The sequence below is a fragment of the Oreochromis aureus genome, linkage group 13 (assembly GCF_013358895.1).
Source record: "Oreochromis aureus strain Israel breed Guangdong linkage group 13, ZZ_aureus, whole genome shotgun sequence".
Taxonomy (NCBI): Eukaryota; Metazoa; Chordata; class Actinopteri; order Cichliformes; family Cichlidae; genus Oreochromis; species Oreochromis aureus.
In genome coordinates this window covers 22,064,586-22,087,380 of record NC_052954.1, presented here as the reverse complement: position 1 = coordinate 22,087,380, position 22,795 = coordinate 22,064,586, and the positions used below count along the sequence as shown (strand labels likewise).

General features: G+C 40.1%; 2 protein-coding genes across 6 annotated transcripts in view; both read right to left on the bottom strand.

Moving 5' to 3' along the window:
* The window catches only part of LOC116322231 (C-terminal-binding protein 2-like), a 73,264-nt gene extending 59,987 nt beyond the window's left edge, over positions 1-13,277 (bottom strand). The window contains exons 1-2 of one of the 5 annotated variants that reach the window (XM_039621709.1): positions 12,907-13,277; positions 12,111-12,261 (exon numbers count right to left, since the gene is read on the bottom strand). The gene's annotated coding sequence lies outside the window, so the exon portion shown is untranslated. The remainder of the gene's footprint in view (positions 1-12,110; positions 12,262-12,906) is intronic. The other 4 variants (XM_039621710.1, XM_039621707.1, XM_039621713.1 and 1 more) reach the window with 4 other exon arrangements.
* Positions 13,278-18,280: 5,003 nt separating this feature from the next.
* tex36 (testis expressed 36) lies at positions 18,281-22,660 on the bottom strand. The gene is made up of 4 exons (XM_031742200.2): positions 22,480-22,660; positions 22,252-22,392; positions 22,052-22,126; positions 18,281-21,951 (listed from the first exon to the last, which is right to left on the bottom strand). The coding sequence occupies exons 1-4, from the start codon at positions 22,528-22,530 to the stop codon at positions 21,631-21,633; spliced, it is 588 nt and encodes a 195-aa protein (XP_031598060.1). The 5' UTR covers positions 22,531-22,660; the 3' UTR covers positions 18,281-21,630.
* Positions 22,661-22,795: the final 135 nt, after the last annotated feature.

Genomic DNA, 22,795 nt, shown 5'->3' with positions numbered 1-22,795 from the left:
TTCTTTATAATGGTAAACTACATATGGCAACTGGACTGTAAGTACAGAAAATAGGGAGTAAATGGGGTTACGAAAAGGCCAAGCTTGCCCCAGAGGCCAATTCGCCGTGAGCTGAACGCCACTGACCTAGATTAATACCAACCACAGCAGCACCAGGACTATTAAACACACCCCGGTTTCCTGTATCCTGCCTTTCTGTCTGTGTGTGAAATGATTCCATCTGTCAGTCTCAGCTGGGCTGTGAGAACATCGCTGAACGCTGCTGCCCACACACACACACACACACGCTGTATGTACACGCATATAGAGACAGACACCAAAAAACACAGACGTGTCGGCTGGGAACTGGGGCCAAGGTGGGTGTCTGGCTGCATCGTGCCTCTAGGGAGGGGGTCTGAGAAAGTCTGCCCAGCATGAAAGGCTTGACGATGGGGAGCCAGACATGAGATAGCAACAGTGGTCATGGACATCATTCCAAATACTGTTAATTTACAAGGCTTTAGTATCTCAATTCTGACTACTACCTGCACAGAAAATTTTGTTTCAGGACAACCTGAAAGAACTTCTTTTTAATGACAATTTATCTCTATTCATTTCACCTCTGAGGACAACCAAGCTTGTGGGAGTTCTTTTCAGCTTCTGTGTGAAATTACTAACTTGACAACATATAATTGCATACATGTGCACGCTTTCCTGCCTTTGTCTGTGTGCAGGCATGTGTGTGTGCACCTGCTTTCATGTATATAAGTGTGTATAAGTCAGGTCATACCAAGATGATACCCCCATGCAAGGACAGAAGCCAGTATTCATACACCAGAGAGAAGAAACATAAAGAACCAGCAATGAAAAAAAAAAATAGCACACCCCTTCACCACCTGTGAGTAAGAGCATACAGAGATGAAACTGGAGGGGGGGGATAAGACAAGGGCACAGACGGATTAGGAGGCATGACTGATATTCATAGAAAAATAAGGGACAGAGAGCTTAACTGTGAAGAAAAAGAGCAGAGAAGAAAAAGGTCAGGGATGAGGTTTAACCAAGGGAGGGAAGACACTGGCGAGTAAGTAAAAACTGGAACAGAAAAAACTATGTTCTTTGAGTTATTTGAAATATTTCACAAGCTCAAACTTCCCCTGAGGCTGAATTGAGCAGAAAGCATATAACCTTCAAGTTTATCATCATTTCACATTTCTGTACGCATTCAAATGAAAACGCTTTTCTCAGGGCACAAAAAAAGAAAAATGGTGTTAAAACACGGTCTAATGGGTAATATTTAGAATACCAGGACACAATGACTGGTGTCAGGAAATCCTGTATTTCGTTTGGTATGTGAATTTTATGACAAAAAAAAAAAAAAAATTTGCTTCCAGCAATGCTGCACTGGCTCCATGTCTAACCAGGATAATGCGACTTCTCACTTTCTTTATATTTGACTATGCTGCCATTTTAAACAGCACATTCAGTAGAGCTGTAGGTATTACACGGAGCTCATGCATCAGCAAAATCGCTGACAATGGCAATAGCAATGAATTGCACACCCCTCTCTCCTCATGGCACAAAACTTAATTATTGGAAAAATGTTGATCAGCTAAAAAGATGCTTGGAGGTAGATTGGCATGTCAGATATTTAGTATAAAGAATAAAAGTGAATAATAAAAGTACGTGGAGCTTAGATGTATGTGATGTCAAGAGTTTGCTTAAGCTGCCTTAAAAGCCCAGCAACACCTATTTCCAACCTCATGAAGAGTCCCGAGGGGGGTACTCACAGAGGACTGAGTAGGAGTGACCAAGTCTGTGGATTTTCTCTGGCTCAGTGAAACATTAACCCACAGTAAATCCTTTTTGTTCAGGACCAGGAATCAAACATCTCTATATGGGGGGAAATCAAACATCTCTTTGTGCGAACAAGCTGACGAGTTGAAAAGCCAACCGTCCCACTGAGCACCTCAGCAGCACAGAATCAAAGAGTCAGCCTCCGGCTCGCCAAACATTGATGATATCCATATTCATACTGACAACAGTTAAGGTGATAAAACCCCATCTATCAGTTCTGCCATTTGTCTCATCAACAATGTGATCAATAAGAAGATAATAGCCCATTTTTCATAACAGAAGCTTTAGCTCTCCGTACAGCAACAAGTAGATAACTTCTCTTATGTGACAATGTGTAAGCGTGTGTGTGTGTGTGTGTGTGTGTGTGTGTGTGTGTGTGTGTGTGTGTGTGTGTGGAGCTCATGCTCTGCAGGAGCTAAACTGCTGATACCCGCTGCTCATTTAAATCAAGGAGAAGTGCATCCTCTCACTTAACAGTGTGCTTTAGGAGTCAAATGGTTTCATGGATATCAGCCAGATTTTTCCGCCTGGAATCCTGCCAGTATTTATGCAAGTAAAGAGGCCGTTCAATGCATGAAAATGTGAAAGCTATAATCTGGACTGGATAGCTAAAATTAAGGCATTAAAAAAATGGAAAAATAAAAACTTGGAATTTGATTGTTCTATTGTTTTAAGCACCCACTCAAAGACAAACACAGATAAATATTACAGTGAATGCCATTAGAACAACCATCAATTTGTGGATTTAAATCAAGAAAATAGTTCAAGTCACTAGAGATGTGCAACTGAGGCTTTAATCACTTAAACACCCTGTCTAAGAAGCTTGCCATCTAGTTACCTAGCTTTCCAGATCAAAACCCTTTATTCCCTCTTAAATGACTCATAACTAACTAAAATGATATAACACTGCGAACAAAATCCCAAGGATGAGTAGATAGACCCTAGAAAATAGAATTCTTTGTCAGTGTCACATTTTACCTCACTAATGTTGCAAAGCACATAAGTCTAAAAACCCTCCAGAGATAACTACAAGTTAGCCATACTCCCTAAAATAGTGTCTTGGAGGGTGTGCTAAGAAGGTTGGATCATCCATGATGGTTTAAAAGGTAGGCGGTAAACTGCTGTTGTTCACAGTCCTCCACATGATCACTGAAAAAAAAACTATCACTTCAGATTTCATTGCAATTTACAGGTAATGAGTATATTATATGCTTATAGGCATGATACCAAAACCATAGGCTGAAAATAAAGATGTCTATATTGTTCAGGTCAGCGCAGACATGGCTTAAACCTAGTGTATCATATAGCCCTGGTTTGTGGCTAAAACTGCATAAAGTAACAATAATGACAGGGATATATATACATCTATATTTTTAATGATTTTTTTTTTTAATTTTCGAGAAAAATGTGGGAAAACCGCCTCAGACTCAACTTCATCTTTTACTGTTTCATGTTGACACAATGCAAAACCTAAGGGGCAGAAAGAACAACTAGATAAAACACTCCAGAAGCCGATGAATCTCCAGTGAGATTCCTGGCACTTCTGGCTGGCTACTGCAAAGAAAACAAGGACTCGATGCCTCGCAACAGTGCTACCCAACCAGAACCCTGAGGGTCCTGTCTTAAGGACTAAGAGCCTTACTCTGCCACACAGCATCAGTAAGCTTGTAAAATAAGCTGTTACACTTTATATGCATCATAACCATTGCAATAATACATAGCAGATGCCTGATTTTCACAAACAGATTTCCCTAAGGGTTTTTTTTCCTGGGTATAAGCCTGTTCTTTGTCTTTAGATAATGTCCATGCTTCCATAAAGACAGAATGGGATCTTTTATTAGAAAAAAATCCCACATTCAGTTAATAAAATAAGCTGTCACACCTTCTACTGCTATTAGAAGTAACACTCAAAAAGTGTGCATGCATGCTGAAAGTATACGTACTGCAGTACTCCAGATTAAAATATCCTATTAGCACGCACATTCGCAGAGCCATTAGCATTTAAACATGCAGGCGCTGCGCTCCTTTCAAAATGCCATTTTACTCTGCTGTGAGGAGAGTTCTCCAGTTGTCATAAACAACTTTCTTTTTTTTTTTTATTCAAGGACCTTTTCAAATGTCAGGGCCAATCAAACACAACACGACAGGTCTCTGGGTGGAAAAAAAAAATACAGCTCAGAGGGCAGAGAAGAAAAGCGGACTTATCATGCATATTCATGTGGCAGGAAGGTTCAATGACTGCTGTCTCTGAGAATTGTGAGCAGTGGCAAAACAGTTTGTCTGTTAAGAGACGGCTGAAAAAAGTAAGCTTTTAACTCTTCCCCCCCCTTTGACCACCATGTCCAAATGTCAGTGTCAAAGAGCCACAATGGCCAAAGCATTGTGTGCCCCCATGAGTGACTTCCAAAACCCAAACTCCATCTTTTTTTTGGCCCCTTTCTCCTCGTCAGCAAATTTGGACAGAAAAGTTTTCTCTGTGAAGTGGTGCTCAGCAGAATGGCAAACAAACAGAGCCATCTCTCCACTGGCCAGGGCCCACTTCAGCACTTTAGACATCTCTTTCAGTTTACAGCTTGCCTAAATCAGCAGGATGGATCCTCCTGACACAAGTCTATGTCAGCTGCACTGGAATAGGGTCTCTGCAGAGACACAATGGAACTTGCTTCCTCCCCCCCCACTCCTCTTTATGCCACCTCCCTCAAGAGACAGGAGAGAGCGATTAAGAAGGAACGGGGAAGAAAAAAAAGCGAAGAATTTAAATACAGTACATGTGCCTACACTTTCAGCCTGTGTATATGTGTGTAATCTGCAGGAAACTTCACCAGCTAGGAGAGCGAGAGCTGAACGCCCCACTGGTATTCTCCTCTCTATCTGTTCCTGTCTTTCTCTCTCCTTCACTTCCTGCCTCTCTTCATTAGTCTCTGTCTATTCTCTTTGGCTCCAGCGAGGCACAGTCATCCAGGAGGACATTATTAGCTGTCAGCATTAACAGCCAGCGTAGCCACTGCAGAAGCAGAATCAGTTTCTTAAAAAATGCTCGCAGAAAGCTTCTTCTCTGCCCCAGTGAGCAGAGCAGGCAGTCAGGACAGCCTGCTGTGTGCAGATGGTGCTTTGTGTCTGCTAGTTCCTGCAAAAGTGACACGCAGACACCAATCACAAAAACGCACAGAGACTTGCACACATAGCTGGAACCTGGTACCACTATTCATTCCTAATCCTCTGTGGTTTGCATGAAAGTTAATGGCAGGTGTTTAAAGCTCTGGCTATGCCAAGTGAAGGAGGGGAGGTAAATGGGAGAAGATCAACTCTTTTTTTTCCCCCCGCTGGCAAACACACACACACTTTTCCATGTTGAAAAGAAGGTGTATTACAGTCCCGTTAGATCTCCAAAGTATGACCCTTCATCCATTGTTATCCTTCCCCTCCTCATCCTGTCTGTCTCTGGCATAATGTCCATGAATGCAGTTGAGAGTAATTAGGACTTCTATGGAGGAAAATAGACAGTCATTAAGAAGGAACAGGGAATCCACAGTGTGATAGTTTATGCCAGGTGGGAGGCTATTACACAGCCAAGCAAGAGTTAGCAAACTCCCACGATCATAAATATAAGGAAGAGCAAACATCCACCACTGCTCTTCCACTGCTGCCAAGAGCTTTCCTACAATCATATAATGAGTTAATAATTTAGAGAAATGCTCATCTCTTTCCTCATCACATATAGTGCCACATTCACTGTAATACAGGCTGCAGTCATCCCCCTTGAAAAATCTAGAGTGTGCTTATTAAAAGGCTCGAATGATGTTACAGACTCCTGGGCACAAATGTTTAATGGAGCCCTAACCAACTTGGTGCGGTGGTCAGGTGGTTTTTCCACCTTTTTCTTAATATATTATTCTGCACAGAGCAAAACTCATCTAAATTCTAAAACAAATATCCAGACTTTTTCTTTAAGAAATCAGACATAGATGCAGAACATGTACTGCACACTCTTCATTATGGAGAGTGCAGTGTACCTCACTTAAAAAGAAACACAACACAGCTCGAAACGCCTTATATTATTTAATGTTAAATGGGAAATACAACAACCAGGTCTGTTCTGTTTTTTTTTTTTCTTTTATTGGGGGAATACAGAGTTCACCGTACACTGGCTTCCTACAAACGCCTGTCTTTCTCCTGTTTTCCTCCACTGCTCTCAAAGTTTTTGTGTCTATCAATCAGCTTTACAATCCCCTCATCTGCCATCCTTTTCTCTTTTCTTCACCTCTCTCTTTTTCTAGAAATGCGAAAAGGCTACATATACTACAGAAAAGCCAAAACATAACCCAGAATTCTGTTTTGTAATTTCAGGATTTAAAAAATTAAAGAAATTAGACATTGGGGATAGAAACAACAGCTCTTATTCATTATTTAGAGCCCTGTACTTAATTAGAAAAATGTAAAGGAAGTGATGTTACATCAAAATTAACAATGAGAGCTTTTTTGCTTTTTATAGCAATAATTTAAATTTAAGTCGTCACAGACTTTAAGCTGTCTCTGCCATGATTGTCATCCTCTTAGTCTCCTTCATTGCTCTGCTCTGCCACAACTTCACCGAAATCAAACTTTATAGTAAGTTTAGATTTGATGGCCATCAGTGAGAGCACACTGAGGTGCTGTTGCGTCTTTTACATTTAGTTACAGCCCAAGTCAAAAACATATGAAGGGCTACAAACACGTATGGGAAAAGTTGTTTTGAGATGTGTTAGAGATGTATCCTGTTCATTCTGTACAAAGCATCAGAATTGGGTCATTTCCTTTGCAAAGTTATGATCTAAATCAGACAGGTATAAGCACACAGTGCATCAGCTAGTTTATGAGCATGAATATTCACATCCTCAGCTTCCATGTGCAGTAGAATCCCAAATTTTCATTAATGCTGCCAATCTGTGGTATAAACAGGCACCTCACTTGTCAATATTGAGGTTAAATGTTTCTACCACCTGAAGCTCCATGCCTTTCAGTGTGACTTGTGCTCGGTAGGTTCATCTGCAAACACTTTAGGTTTTCTTGGTGTGCTGCAGTTCACCTTTATATGACTGGCACACAATGGGAACACTCACTGCGTATCTTTCAAAGTGATCTATAAGTGAATTATCCCATGTTCGCAAAGACTTGAAGAGACAAAAAGCAGTGAGTGGATCCATGTCGGCCTTTTGTATGGACTCACTTGTCACTTTGAATCTGCTTAAAACAAGGTCCCAAAACTGGGCCGTGAATTTTAAGACAGCCCAGTTTAGGAAAACAGTTCTGCCGCTTCTTTGCATGCATTGCATTTTCCTTCCATATCAGAGGATATGTCATTAGGAACATCCATTATTGCACATAATTTCCACAAAGTGCTTTAGATGCATCTGCATGGAAACTACAGTGTGTGAATATAATGTTGTTGGCATTGTGGCGTTGTTAAAAAAAAATTTTTTTTTTACATCTAAAAGTACAAAAAGCACATAAAAACTGCAAAGGCCAAATAAACTTTTTGCATCTCAACTGCGTCCTTCTATACAGTTGACATCCACCAAATTCAGAGATTAAGCTATACATTGATTAAGGGATTTTTTTTTAAGTGAGCCTGCAGCCCATTATACTGGCCCATCATATTACTTGCATTGTCATAGGCCTGGCTTCGACAGTTTTTAGGATCTATGTTTAAACTGCCAAGCATGACCAGTACAGCCTCAGCCAGACTTTCCCGAGTGACTCCGAATTGGTACAAAGCCAACAACTGTTTTTCCCCTCTTTACTCACGAATCCGAAATTAATGTAAGCTAGCGAGTATGTGAGAGATCAGAAGTAGAGTCTGAACTGAACTGAAAAATTGCCTGCTGTATTTCTGTGACTATATATGTATTTTCTTTTCACCCATTTGCTGAATCAATCCCTCACATACAGTGGATGATAGATAAGATGTGCCGCCTCTGCCCTTTTTGTCCAAACTTGTTAATATGCTCAGTAAGAAAAGAGTCAAACTTTAAATTGACTTCCAATTAGTTATCATTATGTGGAGATCTAAGTGATCAGTCTGGTTTCACCTTAAGTGCTTTGAGGTTACTGTTGTTGTGCTTTGGCGCTATTAAAATAAAACCAAACTGAATTAAATTGAATTGAACTGAATGACAGTAACTTTACACTTCAGTGCCACTCTCCAGTACCGCATCTCTCCCTCGAGCTTCTGAACTAGCTTGGTGTTCACCTTCCCGGTTCCAGCGGCTAAAGAGCACAAATCAAAGTTAATATGGAAGTGCAATGATCAGAGCATTTTTTCACAAGCACACTCCAGTGAGAAAAACCACTAACAAAGTGGCTTTTCCTATTTGAAAAAAGCATACATGCAAAACAACAAATATTCCCCACTGAAGGAGAATATATAATCTTAAACTTTTTCACCATTTAGAAGATGACATGTCAGAAGTTGTTAGTGAGAGAGCATAATTAACCTCCTAAGCAACAATCACGAGTGGAGGCAGGTTATTTGGCTCTCTGATTATGAAAGGCAGTAGGCCCTCAACTGATAAGGAAATTGCGAGCTTGGTTTGAGAGGGAAATAGTCTGTGAAAGGGGGATTGGCATGGAAAGACTGTATTTTATGGGTAATATTGTTCTGTGTGGGAAAATACAAACATGCTCTTGACTGGTTTCAAAAATAAATAACATTTTTTTAAAAAGCTCACATTTGGACCCCCAAATGGTCCAAGCCCCTAAACACATACCCAGTTTGCCTTGTGGATGATGCAGCTCAGCCCTTTATAGTTAATAGATAAAAAGCTTTTGATTTTCAGGGCAATATGAGCATTTACATCATAAGCAGGAAAGTTAATTTCTGTACATGCACCATGCATTCATACTCAGAACACAAACATTTGAGAATCTAATCCATTTCATTCCAGTGGGTATAGGCTCTTCAGTGATTGGAGGGTATGTTAACAAACAATCTACTAAAACACATGCAGAGTGTGAACCTTGAAATATGCACGCTTCAATAATTGTTTACTGCATGTCATATCTCTATTGCAATATTAAAAATATGTTATCAAATACTGCAGAGTTAAAATCCATCACCAAAGACTCTTTGTAGTCTTTGTGTTTCCAGTTGAAAAACTACATAGTAGTCATGCAATCACTACAATAGCATCCAAATATCAAAAACGGCCGCTATTGGCGCTGTAAGTATTGTCGTCTTTCTTTACATGCGAAGAAGCAGAATAAGGTCATCTACAAAAACAGGAAAAACTACAAATGGCACAACAAAACTTAGATTTTCTAGTGGAGCTGCTACAGTACCTCCAGCTTAGTATGGAAGTACTCTGTGTTTGGGATGAACGACCAAGGGGCAATAATTAATTCAAAAAAGGCAAAATGCAATATGCTTTCAGTCCAAGGGAGGAAACAGATCCAATTTAGGAAAGCACTTAAAATAATGGCATTTGGATCTTTTTATAGAATTCAAGCTGAGTAAGTTTCAGTCCATATTAACAACATCCAAAGTATTATTTACCATTTTGTTTGAGGCCACTGGCACTGCTATTGTGAAATTCAAAATGTTCCAGAGGCTCAAACTAACATTATGCCTCATAGTAACATTAGTAGGCTACTCAGCAACTATCTTCAGTCTGTTTCTTATCCAAAAAAATATGTTAACATTTTCTGTTCTGTACTGTTGTTGCTTTACCTTAAATGCAAAGCTGAAATGTTTGTGTTTAAGTAGCTACACGGAATAATCTTTTATTTTTTTTAATGTAGTAGCAAATTGGGTATCCAGAATTGTATTAGTCCTTTTGTATTGGTAGTGACTATTAAATTTATGGCATCGTGACATTCCTAATATGATCCCAGACATCCAGAAATTACACAGCATCTCTCAAAAACAGTACAAGCAACAATGCACCTCAGTGATGGCATCACTTTGGATTTAATATGTAGCTTTTGGCAACACTATGATTCTGCAGTTTTGCATTTGATTGTCTCAATTAAAAAACTCAATGCTTTCAAATACAGCAGTGGGCTAGAACTTGCTTGTTTCCTGGCTGCTGCATTAGCTAAACTGCAATTCAAATACATTATGTGGAATTGGCTAAGCTTTCAAAGAGGCTTGTAAGATGCCAGTGTTGCAGGACCAAAGTAAGAAAAAAAAATACACCCATGAGAGTATGGGGAGGGGGGAAAGGGTTTGGCTGTACATAAGAGCAACCACTGAGGATGTTTTCCTTTCTCCATACTGTGTATATCCTATCAGTGGTGGCAGACAAGAGTGCATGGCACCCACATGTACAAACAGCGAGTCAGAGAGCGCAGCGACTTTTAAGCACACTGAGCAAACAGGTCTTATCAGCGAGGAGAATCAGACACCTGCTGCTGTCTGCTGCAGTCCACATCCACTCTCCCAAAAACTATCCTTGACAAGCACGAGGAAAAAAAACGACACACTCAGAGACACAGCACAACAGCACAGGGAGAAAGCAGGTGCAGAAAATTTGCAAAATGCACCAATTAAATTAAACACAGCAGATTTTTAAATGCGTGTTCTTTGAGAGAAAACTATTACCAGGCAGCAGCAGTTGTTAACATAGCACAACAGTTGCTCAAAAAATAATTAAAGTACAACTGTTCCCTCATCATTGTAATGCCTCTGAAGTGCTCAGCCCTCAGTTTGCAAAGTGCACTGCATCACAGCACAATCTTTGTTTTCAGCATCAAAGCCTTAATGCAATCTGAGGATTGAGTTGTAAGATGTCTAAAGATCTGTGTCACATGCGCTCAGGTGGGAAAAACTTTTTTGTTTGTTTTTTTTAACATGCAAATTTCAACTTCAAACTGTGACGAAATAAACTGAACTGAACTGGATAATTAGCTGTAGTTGATTTTTTTTTCAAACAAAACTCACATAAAGAAAATCAAAACCTAGACTTATCCGATAAAAGATTAATTGCAGTCATGCTCAAAGAGACCTGTGGTATAGTTGGTACATTTTCAGCCTCTTGCAACTGACACAGTGCAATTTCACACCCATTACCCCCTCTCCACAATGCACAGCAAAAAAAATCACATGACAGTACAATCCTCTCAAACCAACCTACGGGAAGTTTTAGGGAGCCGTTAGTACTCTGGCCATTATGGGAATTCTCAGAAGAGTTCACAAGAGCTATTCCAGCAGCATCTAAATTACTGTGTTAAATGGAGAATTAGGCTCTGAGAATATGATTAACCAATTGTAATTGCTTTGCTTCTGTGACTTCAAAACAGGCAGTCGATGCATGATTATGATTTTCCTTTTGCTGTTGTTGTGCTTCTAGCTGTTCCTCCTTACAGAGTAATCATATCAACAACAGGACGTGGATATAGTTCAAGAAAGCGCTCGATTTCTCAATAAACAAAACATGCAACCTCTGTCCAAAGAAAAGCACATGCCAAATAAGCGGGTGGTAAGCAAGAGCACCTGTGCTTTCAAAAACTATCATCTTTTCCTGCTCTGGTGCACTTGCTCCCCAGTTTGCATCTCAGCTCTCCAGCATGGTATAACACAGCGGAGACACACAAATAAGTCCCTACACAAGCATGTTGCACAGCAAATCAGCCATGTACAACGGTGCTCCGTACAAGCACAAATCATGTTCCTAATCACAGTACAGTGACTCCAGCAGTCACCAGGGAATATCTGTTGAGGCAAATGAGACTCCTGTTTTCCAATACAAACACAGGCGCACAGGCACATCAACACCGAGCGCTACCATGAAGCACAAGCTGTGTCTGTGTGTGTATGTATGTATATATCATAAATATTAAAAGGGTGATTTTGCATTTTCTTGGGATTTTCCCCTTCAGCGATGAATCAAAAGGCCTGATAGGAGCTGCCATGTACACTCTGATGCTGCCTGTGATGCATTTGCCTTGAGAGGCCAGCTTTCATATCTCAACACACACAGTCCACAAAGACAGCAGGAAAGTAAGTTCAACCCCCACCACAACTCCCCCATCAGAGCTGAAGGTTGGCAGATGAGGGGAGAGATAGGGAAAGGCAAATGGGGAGGGTGGTGCTGCAGGTGGGACTGAAGGAGCTGGGAAAAACAAAATCAGAGTATCTGAAACTCCACATTATCTGATTCAAAGCAAGCCGAATTAAATGTTCGGCTAAATGTAGCGTTTAAAATGCAAACGCTGGGATCTGGAAGGGTGCAGGTCATGGCCTGCACATCATTAACAAAGGTCTTTTCTCCGCAGGAAGGCTCCACACTAAGTTTCCTTGCCTGTTGTGACAATGCCCAAGGGGGTAGAGCAGATGTCCGTTGCCAGCAGCACATCTGCATACAGCCTCTTATCCCCACCCCTTCACTGGCCAGACAATGGAGCCGCCCTCCTCGTCCTCCTCCTCCACTTGAAGCTTTCTTTCACTAGAGCCTCCAAATGCAGTAAAAAAAAAAAAAAAAAAAAAAAAAAAAAAAAAAGAAAAAAGAAAAGGGAGTGAGAGTTATGAGAACCAGTGCCTACTCTGTGCTTCTCAAAATTAAGATATAGAAGGACCATCTTCTGTGTGAAAATGTGCAGATGCTCATATGGATATCTGATTGAGTGATTAATTTATTTGGCACTCACTAATTTGTATGCTACAGCTGATTAGAGATGTCCAAACTGATGCCAGGAAGAACTGCAAAATAGGCCTGCACCAGTACTAAACTTTTAATCAAACTCCTTCCGTGCATGTTCTTCCTGGTTTCGGATGAAAAATGAAGAAAAAATAAATCTATCAATGCATTTTATTAAATTTTATTTAAAGCACTCATAGCTGTTCTTGATTGGACGTTTAATGGATGTTCACCGTTACCTTATAATTGCCCAGCCTCATTAGGAACTTAATAAAGCCAATTCCCACATCACTATGAAGTGGAGTATCGGCTAATGTCTACTCCCACCCTCCCTTGTCTCTCCTTGCTGATGGCGCAGGGACACATGGACAGCGATGCGAGTATAGCTTTCAAAACTATACCCCGGTGGAGCACACACCGACATATTTTACACCACCTTTGCAATAATCTTGAATCCTACCTCGACTGGATGTTTACTGAGAGTTCAAACGTCGGCTTTGGGGGCTCCAGAAATAGCATCGCAGGCTACGCATTTCAAATTCGCTTGTTATCTCGGATTTAGATAATGATCCACCTTTAGATGACATAAAAACTTAATCCTGAATGCAACGGGACAATCTCCGGCGCAGGGAAACGGTGCCTGGTGTCGGTTTTTACGGGGGGAAGTAGCCTCGGCTCTCGGTGTGCCTGGTTATCCTGCTGTTTACTTATACGGTTCATAAACACTCCTATTCTTTTCCTCCTGCCAGAATTGAGAGGTGTGTATCAGTTTGCTTTTCCTTTTTTTTCCCTCTCGCTTTTTGAGTGAGGCGGAGCCTTTGCCCACTTCTCCCTCACACACACACTCACACTCTACACGCGGGCCCGCGCGCGCACAGCACAGATGAGAGGCTCTCCTTACAGTTGATATAGATGGGACAGTAGGAATTTTCGAGAAAGGCGATTCAGACTCGACTATCATTCAGTGCATTTTCCCTTCGTAGTTTTAAGCCTCGGTTACTACAGTTGAATATGTTTGGGGGGGGGGTTGCATTTCTTTCTTTTTCTTTGTTGTTTGTGTGGTTTGTCTGAAAACTCTTGTCTTCTTACCACCAGCTCCTTTCAAACAAGTTATTTATTTAACGTCTGAATTGAGATGCAGCAATGAATTCTTGTAATATCTACTCCGACCAGTACAGAAACAATGTAGACTATATATAAAAATCTATACGGTGTCTCTAATACTAATTTAAGTACAGCTTATTAGTGTGCACAGGGTTTTAGTCTGAGCAGATAGACAGGATAGGCAAGTGTTAGGCTTAACTCACATTGCTATTTTGTTACCCTAAAAATAAATAAATAAAATGAACAGACATTAATGCCTTACCTTTACAGCCTACACAAACAAACTGAAGTATCATGACCTGTTATCCATAATAGCCATAAATAAACAGTATGCTCCTAGTAATGCTGTGTATCTCAATTATGCCAGACTTGGTAATATATAAATACTCAAAATGCTCAAAATATATAATGCTAGCAGTGTTAGCCAAATAATGACTAACTGACAAAACTAACAGCTTGTTAGTATATAGATTTTTTAAAGTGATAGTATATACTATTGCTATATTCTAAGTTGGTCACACACTGCACAGATATTTGATCAAAAACAGAATTATATTGTACCAAAAAAATATAATATGGCCCAAATTTCTAAAATGTTATGCTAATAATTTGCCAAAATTCAACTAACAGAACTAACATTAGCTTACCCAGATGGTGCTTTTAGATGGTGTAATGTAAAATGTGCTTCATGGCTAGCACTTGAGTACTGCTTAACTGGGAGATTTTAACGAAGTAAAAAAAGGAAATAATAACATACATACATTATTATTAGCCAAATACCACCAATTAAATTAATAAATGGAATTTTAACTCAGCTGCTTTATGTGCAGGTTTAAACTCTCAGTTGTGTTATACTGCACAACCTATAAGGGGTGGCTGACTTCCAAAAGTCTGACTTGCATAAGCCCATGCACTCTAAAATCAGTGTCCTCAGTCATGCTGCTACCATTAGTGCAGATACTTTAAGCTACTATTAACTAAATAATTAACATGGGCTTAATTGTTGCTAAAACAACTGATTAGTTATATTTTACTTATAGTTGTAAAAGTATGTCAGTAGGATTCAGCTGAGGAAGCACTGTGACCTTTTTGGATGGTTCTGGAACCCCAGGGCATGTCCATAACCCTAATGCTGATTGTACTTCAATTATGCTAATCATGCTAGCCAAGCTTTCTAATAATAACAGCCTACTTGAATTTAAAAGTATCCTCATATAAAAAAAAACTAGAACTAGCTTGAACCTATGGTGCTTTTACATGTTGTAATATAAAATATTGCTGACAGATAAGAATTTGAATTAAATTAATTAATTTGAATTAAATAAAAAATAACATATAAATTAGACCTATAAACATTACAGTAAGATTAGCCAAATGCCCAAATACCATCAATGAATTTGTAAATGTAATTCTAGCTCAACTGCTTAATGTGCAGGTCAGAAGTATCACCTATATTATATTACATAACCTCTTTTACACTATGTGAACACATTTAGCTGTCAGTATTAGCATAATACTGATTGATCACTTGAGATAAGCTTCACTATTCTCTTTGTCCGTGAAGTGCAGTTTAAAACGAATCTTATTTAAACAACATTTTGATTAACTGTCAGGTTAACCACAGTTCATATTAAGCTGCCTCCTTTTGTTTCTATCTGAAATCTATAAACATATTAGTTTACACATAGTTGAGCTCTGGGCCAACAATTAAGTGAAGAAACTTGTAATTTAGTGTTATATTAGCATAGAATTAATATAGGTAAGGTATATCAAAAATATATTTAAAAAAAATCAAAGGTAAGTGTGATAGATAGATGAAATGCAAAGATTTCTCTTCTTCGTGCCACAGGTGCAGATAGCAGCAACTGCAGCTGTTCTTTCATGTCAAAACATGCAGCGTATATTCCTTTTTAGTTCCAGTCCCTGCAGTACAATTATTTTAGACCCTCGATTCACTCACACATTAGTGCCAGCCATATAACACGGCACAGATGGCGGAGAGCATGCTTGGATTTCCCAGTCACTTCAGTCTCTGCGTACTTTTCCAGCACGTCCAGTAGAGCTTTCCACAAAGACAAAGAAAACCACCTCAAGCAGCAGACGAATCATTTCCATACTTTCTGTTTGTATCTGCTGTACCATGTACCCTGCATGTGTGGTCCCAGGCCTGGGGGTTTTTGGCCCTGTCCTGAGACCATCCTTCCCTGTGGTCATCTTGTCTCCGGCACAATGTAACTACTGGGCAGAAACCCAAACACTCCAAAGACCATCACTAGCCAACAAGGGACACCAATGGAAGCATATGTTCACAGCGCAAAAAGAGGGGAAGGGAGGATAAAGAAACAGAGAGTATTTGTTAGTCACAAATATATTTAGAAGCTAATGACATATTACATCATTTAATGATATCAAATGACATGCGTAATCAAGTATGTAAGACCCACACATTAATGTGCTTTTATTAGACATATGTGGCAACATCATCTGTTATCTCTTTGTGTCATTTTGAAGGCAAAGGGTGATTAAAATCAGCTTTTTTGTGACAAATTAAATCCTGCAAAATGCAATGTTTGCTAATCATGAGCTGATCCTCTTTCGTGTTTACTGCAGTTTACATAGTTAAAGCCCTTGCTGTAAAAACAAATATGCAAAGGCTTTATTTGCCCCAGCACATCTCAAAGTAAAAACACCCATTAGGAACAGCAATTGTGTGGTTGGATCCACGGCTCCTCCAGTCTGCATATCAAAGTGTCCTTGGGCAAGATACTGAAGCCTCTGATGCATTTGTCTGTATGTGAATCCATGATAGGTAAAAAGTGTATAAAGGATGTATAAAATGCGTTGTGAATGAGTGGATGCGGCTCATAGAGTACAAATGCACTATTTATATATTGATAATAATTGAATATGTCTGTGTAATTGTAGAAAAATTGATCAGTGCTATCTTTCACATTATTGAAATATTCACCACATTTGGTTTGATACAATGTTATGATTTGCTTTTGTTTATACAATAGTTGTTAGAGGATGTCAGTCAACACACACACACACACACACACAGTTATAATCTATTCACTGTACAGTGGGTATTGGAGAGGATCAGTGGTGTGCGACTGCATATTTCTGCGGAGAGACATTATTTCTTCCCTCAGTTCCTCCTGGCAGAGATCTGAGTGTTTGACCTTTTTAAAATGCAAAGCGATTCTTCTACTCCAGAGAGTGAACGGGAGGCTCATGATTGTGCTACTAAATTTGAGGGACTTAATGCAGTAACTCACAGAGAGGGAGAGCTGTTCTGCACCTGCTGAATTCTGACTTGGTTATGGGGATACAATAACACCTCCAAGGGTTATGTTAATCTTTAAAGGCGGGTTATTCTTATGCTGCTTCACTCTTTACCTCATTTGAATGAATATTTCACTGCAACCTTGACTCAGTCTCTCATGCTTAAATCACCTTATTGCATAGCATTTCCTTTTACTGGCTCTTGATGCCGTGTGCGTACTATAATACTTGGCTCTTTTGATTTACAGTCTTCTAATATCAACATAAACTGTGAAGATCTTTATTCATTCAGTCCATGCATCCAATATGTTACTATTCAAAAATAACCTTGTATAAATCAGTGTGCATAACTCCGCTACTTTTACACTGGCTACATCATTTACATCTTTCGTCCTTCCCGAGGAGGAGAAGTGCATTTAATTTAAGTTCAACATCACCACTAGAAGACTTTATCCACAGCTAAAATGTGGAGATCATGTTAAATTGAGATTTTAATAACTTGTGACACATTCCACACATTGTAATGAGCAGCTCATGGCAGTGTAATTTACATTTGATAATAATGTCAGGTTCTTAGGAATATGCCATTGTACACTTAGTAGACACACAGTGAAGCAGCTTGTGCTTTTTAGACGGCACAAAGTCTCATGATAATAACAATGACCACACTCACATCTAATTATATTTCTCTGCATTAAGGCTTCTGTCATATCCGTTAAAGGACATAAGAATGCCTTCATTGCCTCATATTTATGCCTTCAATAGAATGCAAATGAGGCAGATTTACCCGTTTGACTGGAAAATAAGTGTGAAAACGGTTAATTAGACTTGTTGTGAGGTCTGCAGCAGGAAATAGAATGCTGTGATTATGAGATGTTGAAGCAGGTTTCAGGGCTGACTATATAAACAGTTACATACAGTATGCAGCGGGGCTGCAAGCAGGAAGTTACACAGGCTCTCTGTCGGAGCAGAAAATAGAATCTCAGTATTTTAGCTGTGTCACTTTGCTCTTCCTATGAGAAGACTGTGGCAACCTTCACTTGTTGACATATTTTTGATCAGCTTCCTGTATGAATGACCCCCTTTTGTTCAAGTATGAAACACTGCATAAGCACTCTTGGATGTGTGTGTGTGTGTGGGGCCTATCTCTGGTTCTGTACATTGCATTATGCCTTTTACTAATGAGATTAAAATGTGGTTATGAAGGAGCAGTGTGGTGGAACTAAGAGGTGGAGCTTCTTAAGCAGTGATGAAACACTTGGTAACATTGCGCACATGCAGCAATCGAGTCAAAGCTCCTTTTGGGGCTATAAAAGTGTGTTTCTGAAGAAAACTATCCTCTGTGGTTTGTGCATTGTTTCCCCTTATTCTAAATATATAACAAAAGACAAAATCAAGAATCCATAAGGCTTATTTTGCTTGAAAAATAGCTCATTTTTCTTCATGTTGCTATTTAATTACAGATACAACAGCTATGGATGCACACACAATCCCCTTCATGTAAAGCATGCATTATAAATTCATCCATCCTTGTATAAACTACTTGCTTGTTCTTTCTCTGGTGGGATACTTGAACAGACTGCTGCTTGTAGGTCTTTGTTTACAACCAGGCTAATGTAATTATTCTCACCACCTACGCACAAATTAACATGCAAGCCTTGTCGGAGGTTTGAAAAATGCATGGGGGAATGTGATTTAATGCAAGGATAGGCCTGATCTTTTGAGGCAGCGTCTCGATCGGAGCCTGGCGGACCTCACAGCTGCAGCACAGAAAAGAACTGCAGCTAACATGCTCCAAAGTACTCTGTTAAGGCACACATGCACAGTGCAAAGACACACATACTCAGGCAAACACAGAGCTTCCCAGCTGGGTTTTAGCAGGGGAACTCTTATCTCAACTGAACAAACTCCTCAAGTGATGGGAATGTTCTCAGGATGTTATCTAGTCCTCTGTGGAAATGAGATAGCCAGCCACCTTTATCACCACCCTCAGACTCAGGAGGGCCCCTGACCGTTACTGCAACAAGGACCACTAAGGCTGCCAGGGGACACCAACCAACTGGCTGCTGAAAAAATAACACTGCCAGGGAATTGGAAGCACTGCAAGAGAAATGACTGACAGGAGATTGGAAGGAGTCTTAAAGTTTGGGTGTAGTTTAACCCAGCCAATTCGAAAGACTTTTGGACTCTATAGTTGCTGTTTAGACTGTGTGCTGAGTGTTTGAACAAGATGAAGTGTTAGGCATAAGGAAAAGTCCTACTGTGAGCCTTGACATCGTATCAAAAAAGATATTGAAAGTGGGGTGAAAAATCTAAAGAAGTCAAGATAGCTAGACATAGTTATAATTGGCAAAAGAATAAACAGAAATAAAAAATCTTTGAGATATGCGATTTAACCGCAGCATCTCCATAGCAACTCTCTTTCAAGTTACATCTTTAATGAATAGGTAATGCACAAAATGAAAAATGCACAACTTCATAATGTCAGAACAGATGCCAAAACTGATGTGGGATTTACAAAAAAAGAGGAAGGTAGATCTTGTTTGACACAAACCAATTTTGCTGCACACAACAGAATGTGTCAAAACAGCGCAGGAGCCTTTTTTGAAAAGAAAACACACAAGCACACACGCATACACGCACACAATGTACCATGGCAACACAAATCTTCCTTCTGTTGCTGTTATTTTGACTGTCTGGCAAATCCACCTCTTGTTTTCAAAGCATTTTTTTCTCTAACAGGTGCAAAACCTCTCAACTCAACACATCAAAGAGACACATGCACCTGTGAATAAATCACAGCAAATGGTAAGAATCCAGACTAGGGCCTCCACCAACACCAAAGAGGTAGGATTCAAAGTGACTGATTTAATATTCATGAAGTGCAAGGCTTTGGTGGTTGAATGCTTGTTTACTGAGATGTGCCTTTTGTCCTTGGGAGAAGGATTGATTTTCTACCAAGCAACTGTATTTACATATACTTGCCGGCTATGTGATGTAACACGCGTGCAGTAACACACTAAACATGGCACATACAGTACGCACGGCCTGACACCGTCTAATGATTGGCATGTTATTTCAGCGTTCTCACTCTTCTGTCGAGTATTAAAAGCCTTACTGCTCTTCTGACAGACCTAATGAGACTTTCTGATTATGAAGTGTTGGTGGCTTCTGTGCGGAGGAGTTGTTCAAGTTGTGGCAAGTCCAAAGAAAAGTGCAGTCTGCGAAATGCACCCACAGGGACAGAGGTGCCAGACAACCAGTCGAGACCAGGCACAACCAACTGTCAAACCAGAGCACAGGTGTTTTTCCTTAATAAGCGCTTCTTTCTCTCTCATCAGCAACACTGCTGGTCTTCACAAAATGTTTGACAATAGTTTAGGCAAAATAGCAAAATGCTCCAGGCTGTTGTCTCAGTGACATGGCAGAAATAGGGTTAAAACAGACCTGGAAACCATCAAAAGTAATCTCCTCATCATACATCCCCCTCCTAATTGTGCACCTGCATCAGGGAATCGTTTTTTCTGACGGCGATGTGCCAGATAATCTCAAAGTGAAATCGCAAAAGGCCCACAGTTTCACATAAACATCTCTCAGCCATCTTGTCTGAGAAAAGACTGAGGTCTACTTCACCTTTTAAAAGTGAAACAAACGCCTACAAGGTCAGCGCGGTATGTGGATCAGCTAATTACAACAGCTGAAAGAAAGCTTGTGAGAAAAATCCATCTCCCCGGTGAGTATTTAAAGAAAGAAAGCAGCTGGTCAGAGCATGCTCTGGAGAAAACATCAGCTATTGGAGAGAGTGGTCGGGGACACTCTTCACTTAAGTGCTTTTCTCTGAGCAGTGCTCTCTGTCATTGGCTCCCACGCTTCCTCCTCTCTCTTCATGGGCTGCACACACACATATCCATCCTTTTCATCCCCTGGGGTGAAACAAGCCCATGCATTATGACTCAAATCAAGCTTAATTTATTTCGCATGCTCTAATTGAATATCTCCATGTTGATATGTATTGAATAAAAATAGCTGGATCATTTTTCTAATTATTCCCGCCCCTCCCACATTTTGTCTCACAGAACATGCATATTACACAGGGTTTTGTGGCTATTACATTTTTCATACAACTTGGTACTTGAACAACTCACTGGCTAGGCAGGCCAAATGGCTCATGTAGACCTGCTGCCCTCTGCTGGCAAAACTGTGAACCACCAACAGTCCTCACATGGACTAATAGTGGCACTCAAATCAGGCCTGTGCACACTGATGTTCAGGTGCATCCATAGCTACGTTAACTCAGCTTATGCTAACTTGAGTTCAAATAACATTGTGCTACATTGCTATATTGCGTTTGTGAAATGTTTGTAGCAACTTTAGCATATTTAATGGAGTCGACATTATCTGATAGCGCATTCTTCTGCCTGAGGCTGACTGAACTCTCAACAGTTGAGATGCAAAAAGTACCTGCCATTGATTCTGATGATTTTATCACCAGCCTTACAATGTTAGAAATACAGAGATAAAATCACTTAAGTACTAGCAAAAGTATTGAAGTGGTTTTCGCAGGTTCTAAACTTTGAAAGTAATCACTTTGCATAGTTTCTATGCAATAAATGTTATTTAAACTATGTTAATGCTTTTTTCAATCTTGGAACATTTGATATTGAGGATGCTGTGGGATAAATCTTGGTAAAGTTCACAATTTTTAATGGATTACAGCTCATATGCAAGTGAAGGAAGCTCTGTGCATGCTATGGCCCCCTAATGATGCCATCTGGGCATTAAATGTAAGAATATCTTAAGGCTTGGATGGTGTTGAGCAGTTGGTAGCTGCCAGCACTTGCAGGGTGTCAGACTGGTCAGAATCGTCTCGTCCGAACCACATAAACGGCTCCCCCGCCTGTGCCAAAGCTGCCTCTGCAGACTTCTGCCTGTGGTTGTGAGGGAAGCGCCGGTTTCTGGATGCAGAGTCAACAACCTCTTTCACTATGAAGTCACTCTGGTAGGCTGTGACGTTCCCTCGAGTCTCTTTGGTGCCACTGTCAGTTCCACCATGGCACAGGCAGAAACGGGAGATGTGCTGTCTGCGATCATCAAGACACCTTCTCCTTCCCACACTCTGAAGTACATCAACATAGAATAGAAACGGTCTCCTTTAAAGGTATAATGTGGTGAATCTTGTGTTCAGCAAAGCCTTGAACCTTTCCCTACATACTTACATGAGAGAATACAATGACGTCGTCTTTCAAGGCATGCTTGTTGTCATGGTTTGAGAAGGGATACTCTCTGGATTTCTGCAAGTTAACCCATAAAACACATACTGGGACAGCACCTAAATACACAACTGATAGCAAGTCCAAGAAAAACTATCAAGGCCACTGGCAGTGACTAAAAGGCCATGCCTTATCTACATACACACCTGCTGACTTTTCCATTTAGGATAGCGTTGAAAGTTTAAAGCCTGAGGCAATGATGACTTCACTTGAGTCAGCATGATCCCAGTGCTTGTACAGTTCTCTTGAGTCTTTGTCTCATTTTCTGATAAACCTGAATGAGCAAACTGGGAACAAAATGAAGGAAAACTTAATTACACATCTAGGTTTAGAATGCTATGATTTAATTATCCAATGAAATGAAGACTTCTTACCCATTTGCAATCAGTGCTCACTGAAAAATGCCGCTTTCCGCCTTTTACCATTTTTCCACTACAGCTTGAGGTGTTCAGACCACAATCAGTAAAACCAAACAAGCACTCCACACACTGTGCAACTTAACTACTAATGCCAACACTGGTGACCATGGAAACAGGCAGCAAACAAACTGCAATCAGATCCTAGAGATCAGAAACTGAATTCTGATGATTAAAACAAAACAAAAAAACAACCCCAAACATTTTGAAATATTTCAGATTTGTGATTAAACAGAATGAGAAATAGCCCACAATGAAATTCTTAGTATTTAAT

Excerpts from the sequence above, each read along its gene's own strand:
- tex36 (XM_031742200.2), bottom strand. The coding sequence starts at position 22,530 with ATGGTAAAAGGCGGAAAGCGGCATTTTTCAGTGAGCACTGATTGCAAA. Across the intron at positions 22,127-22,251 it reads CTAAATGGAAAAGTCAGCAG|AAATCCAGAGAGTATCCCTT; the intron begins GTGTGTATGTAG and ends GTTAACTTGCAG. Across the intron at positions 21,952-22,051 it reads ACGTCATTGTATTCTCTCAT|AGTGTGGGAAGGAGAAGGTG; the intron begins GTAAGTATGTAG and ends GATGTACTTCAG.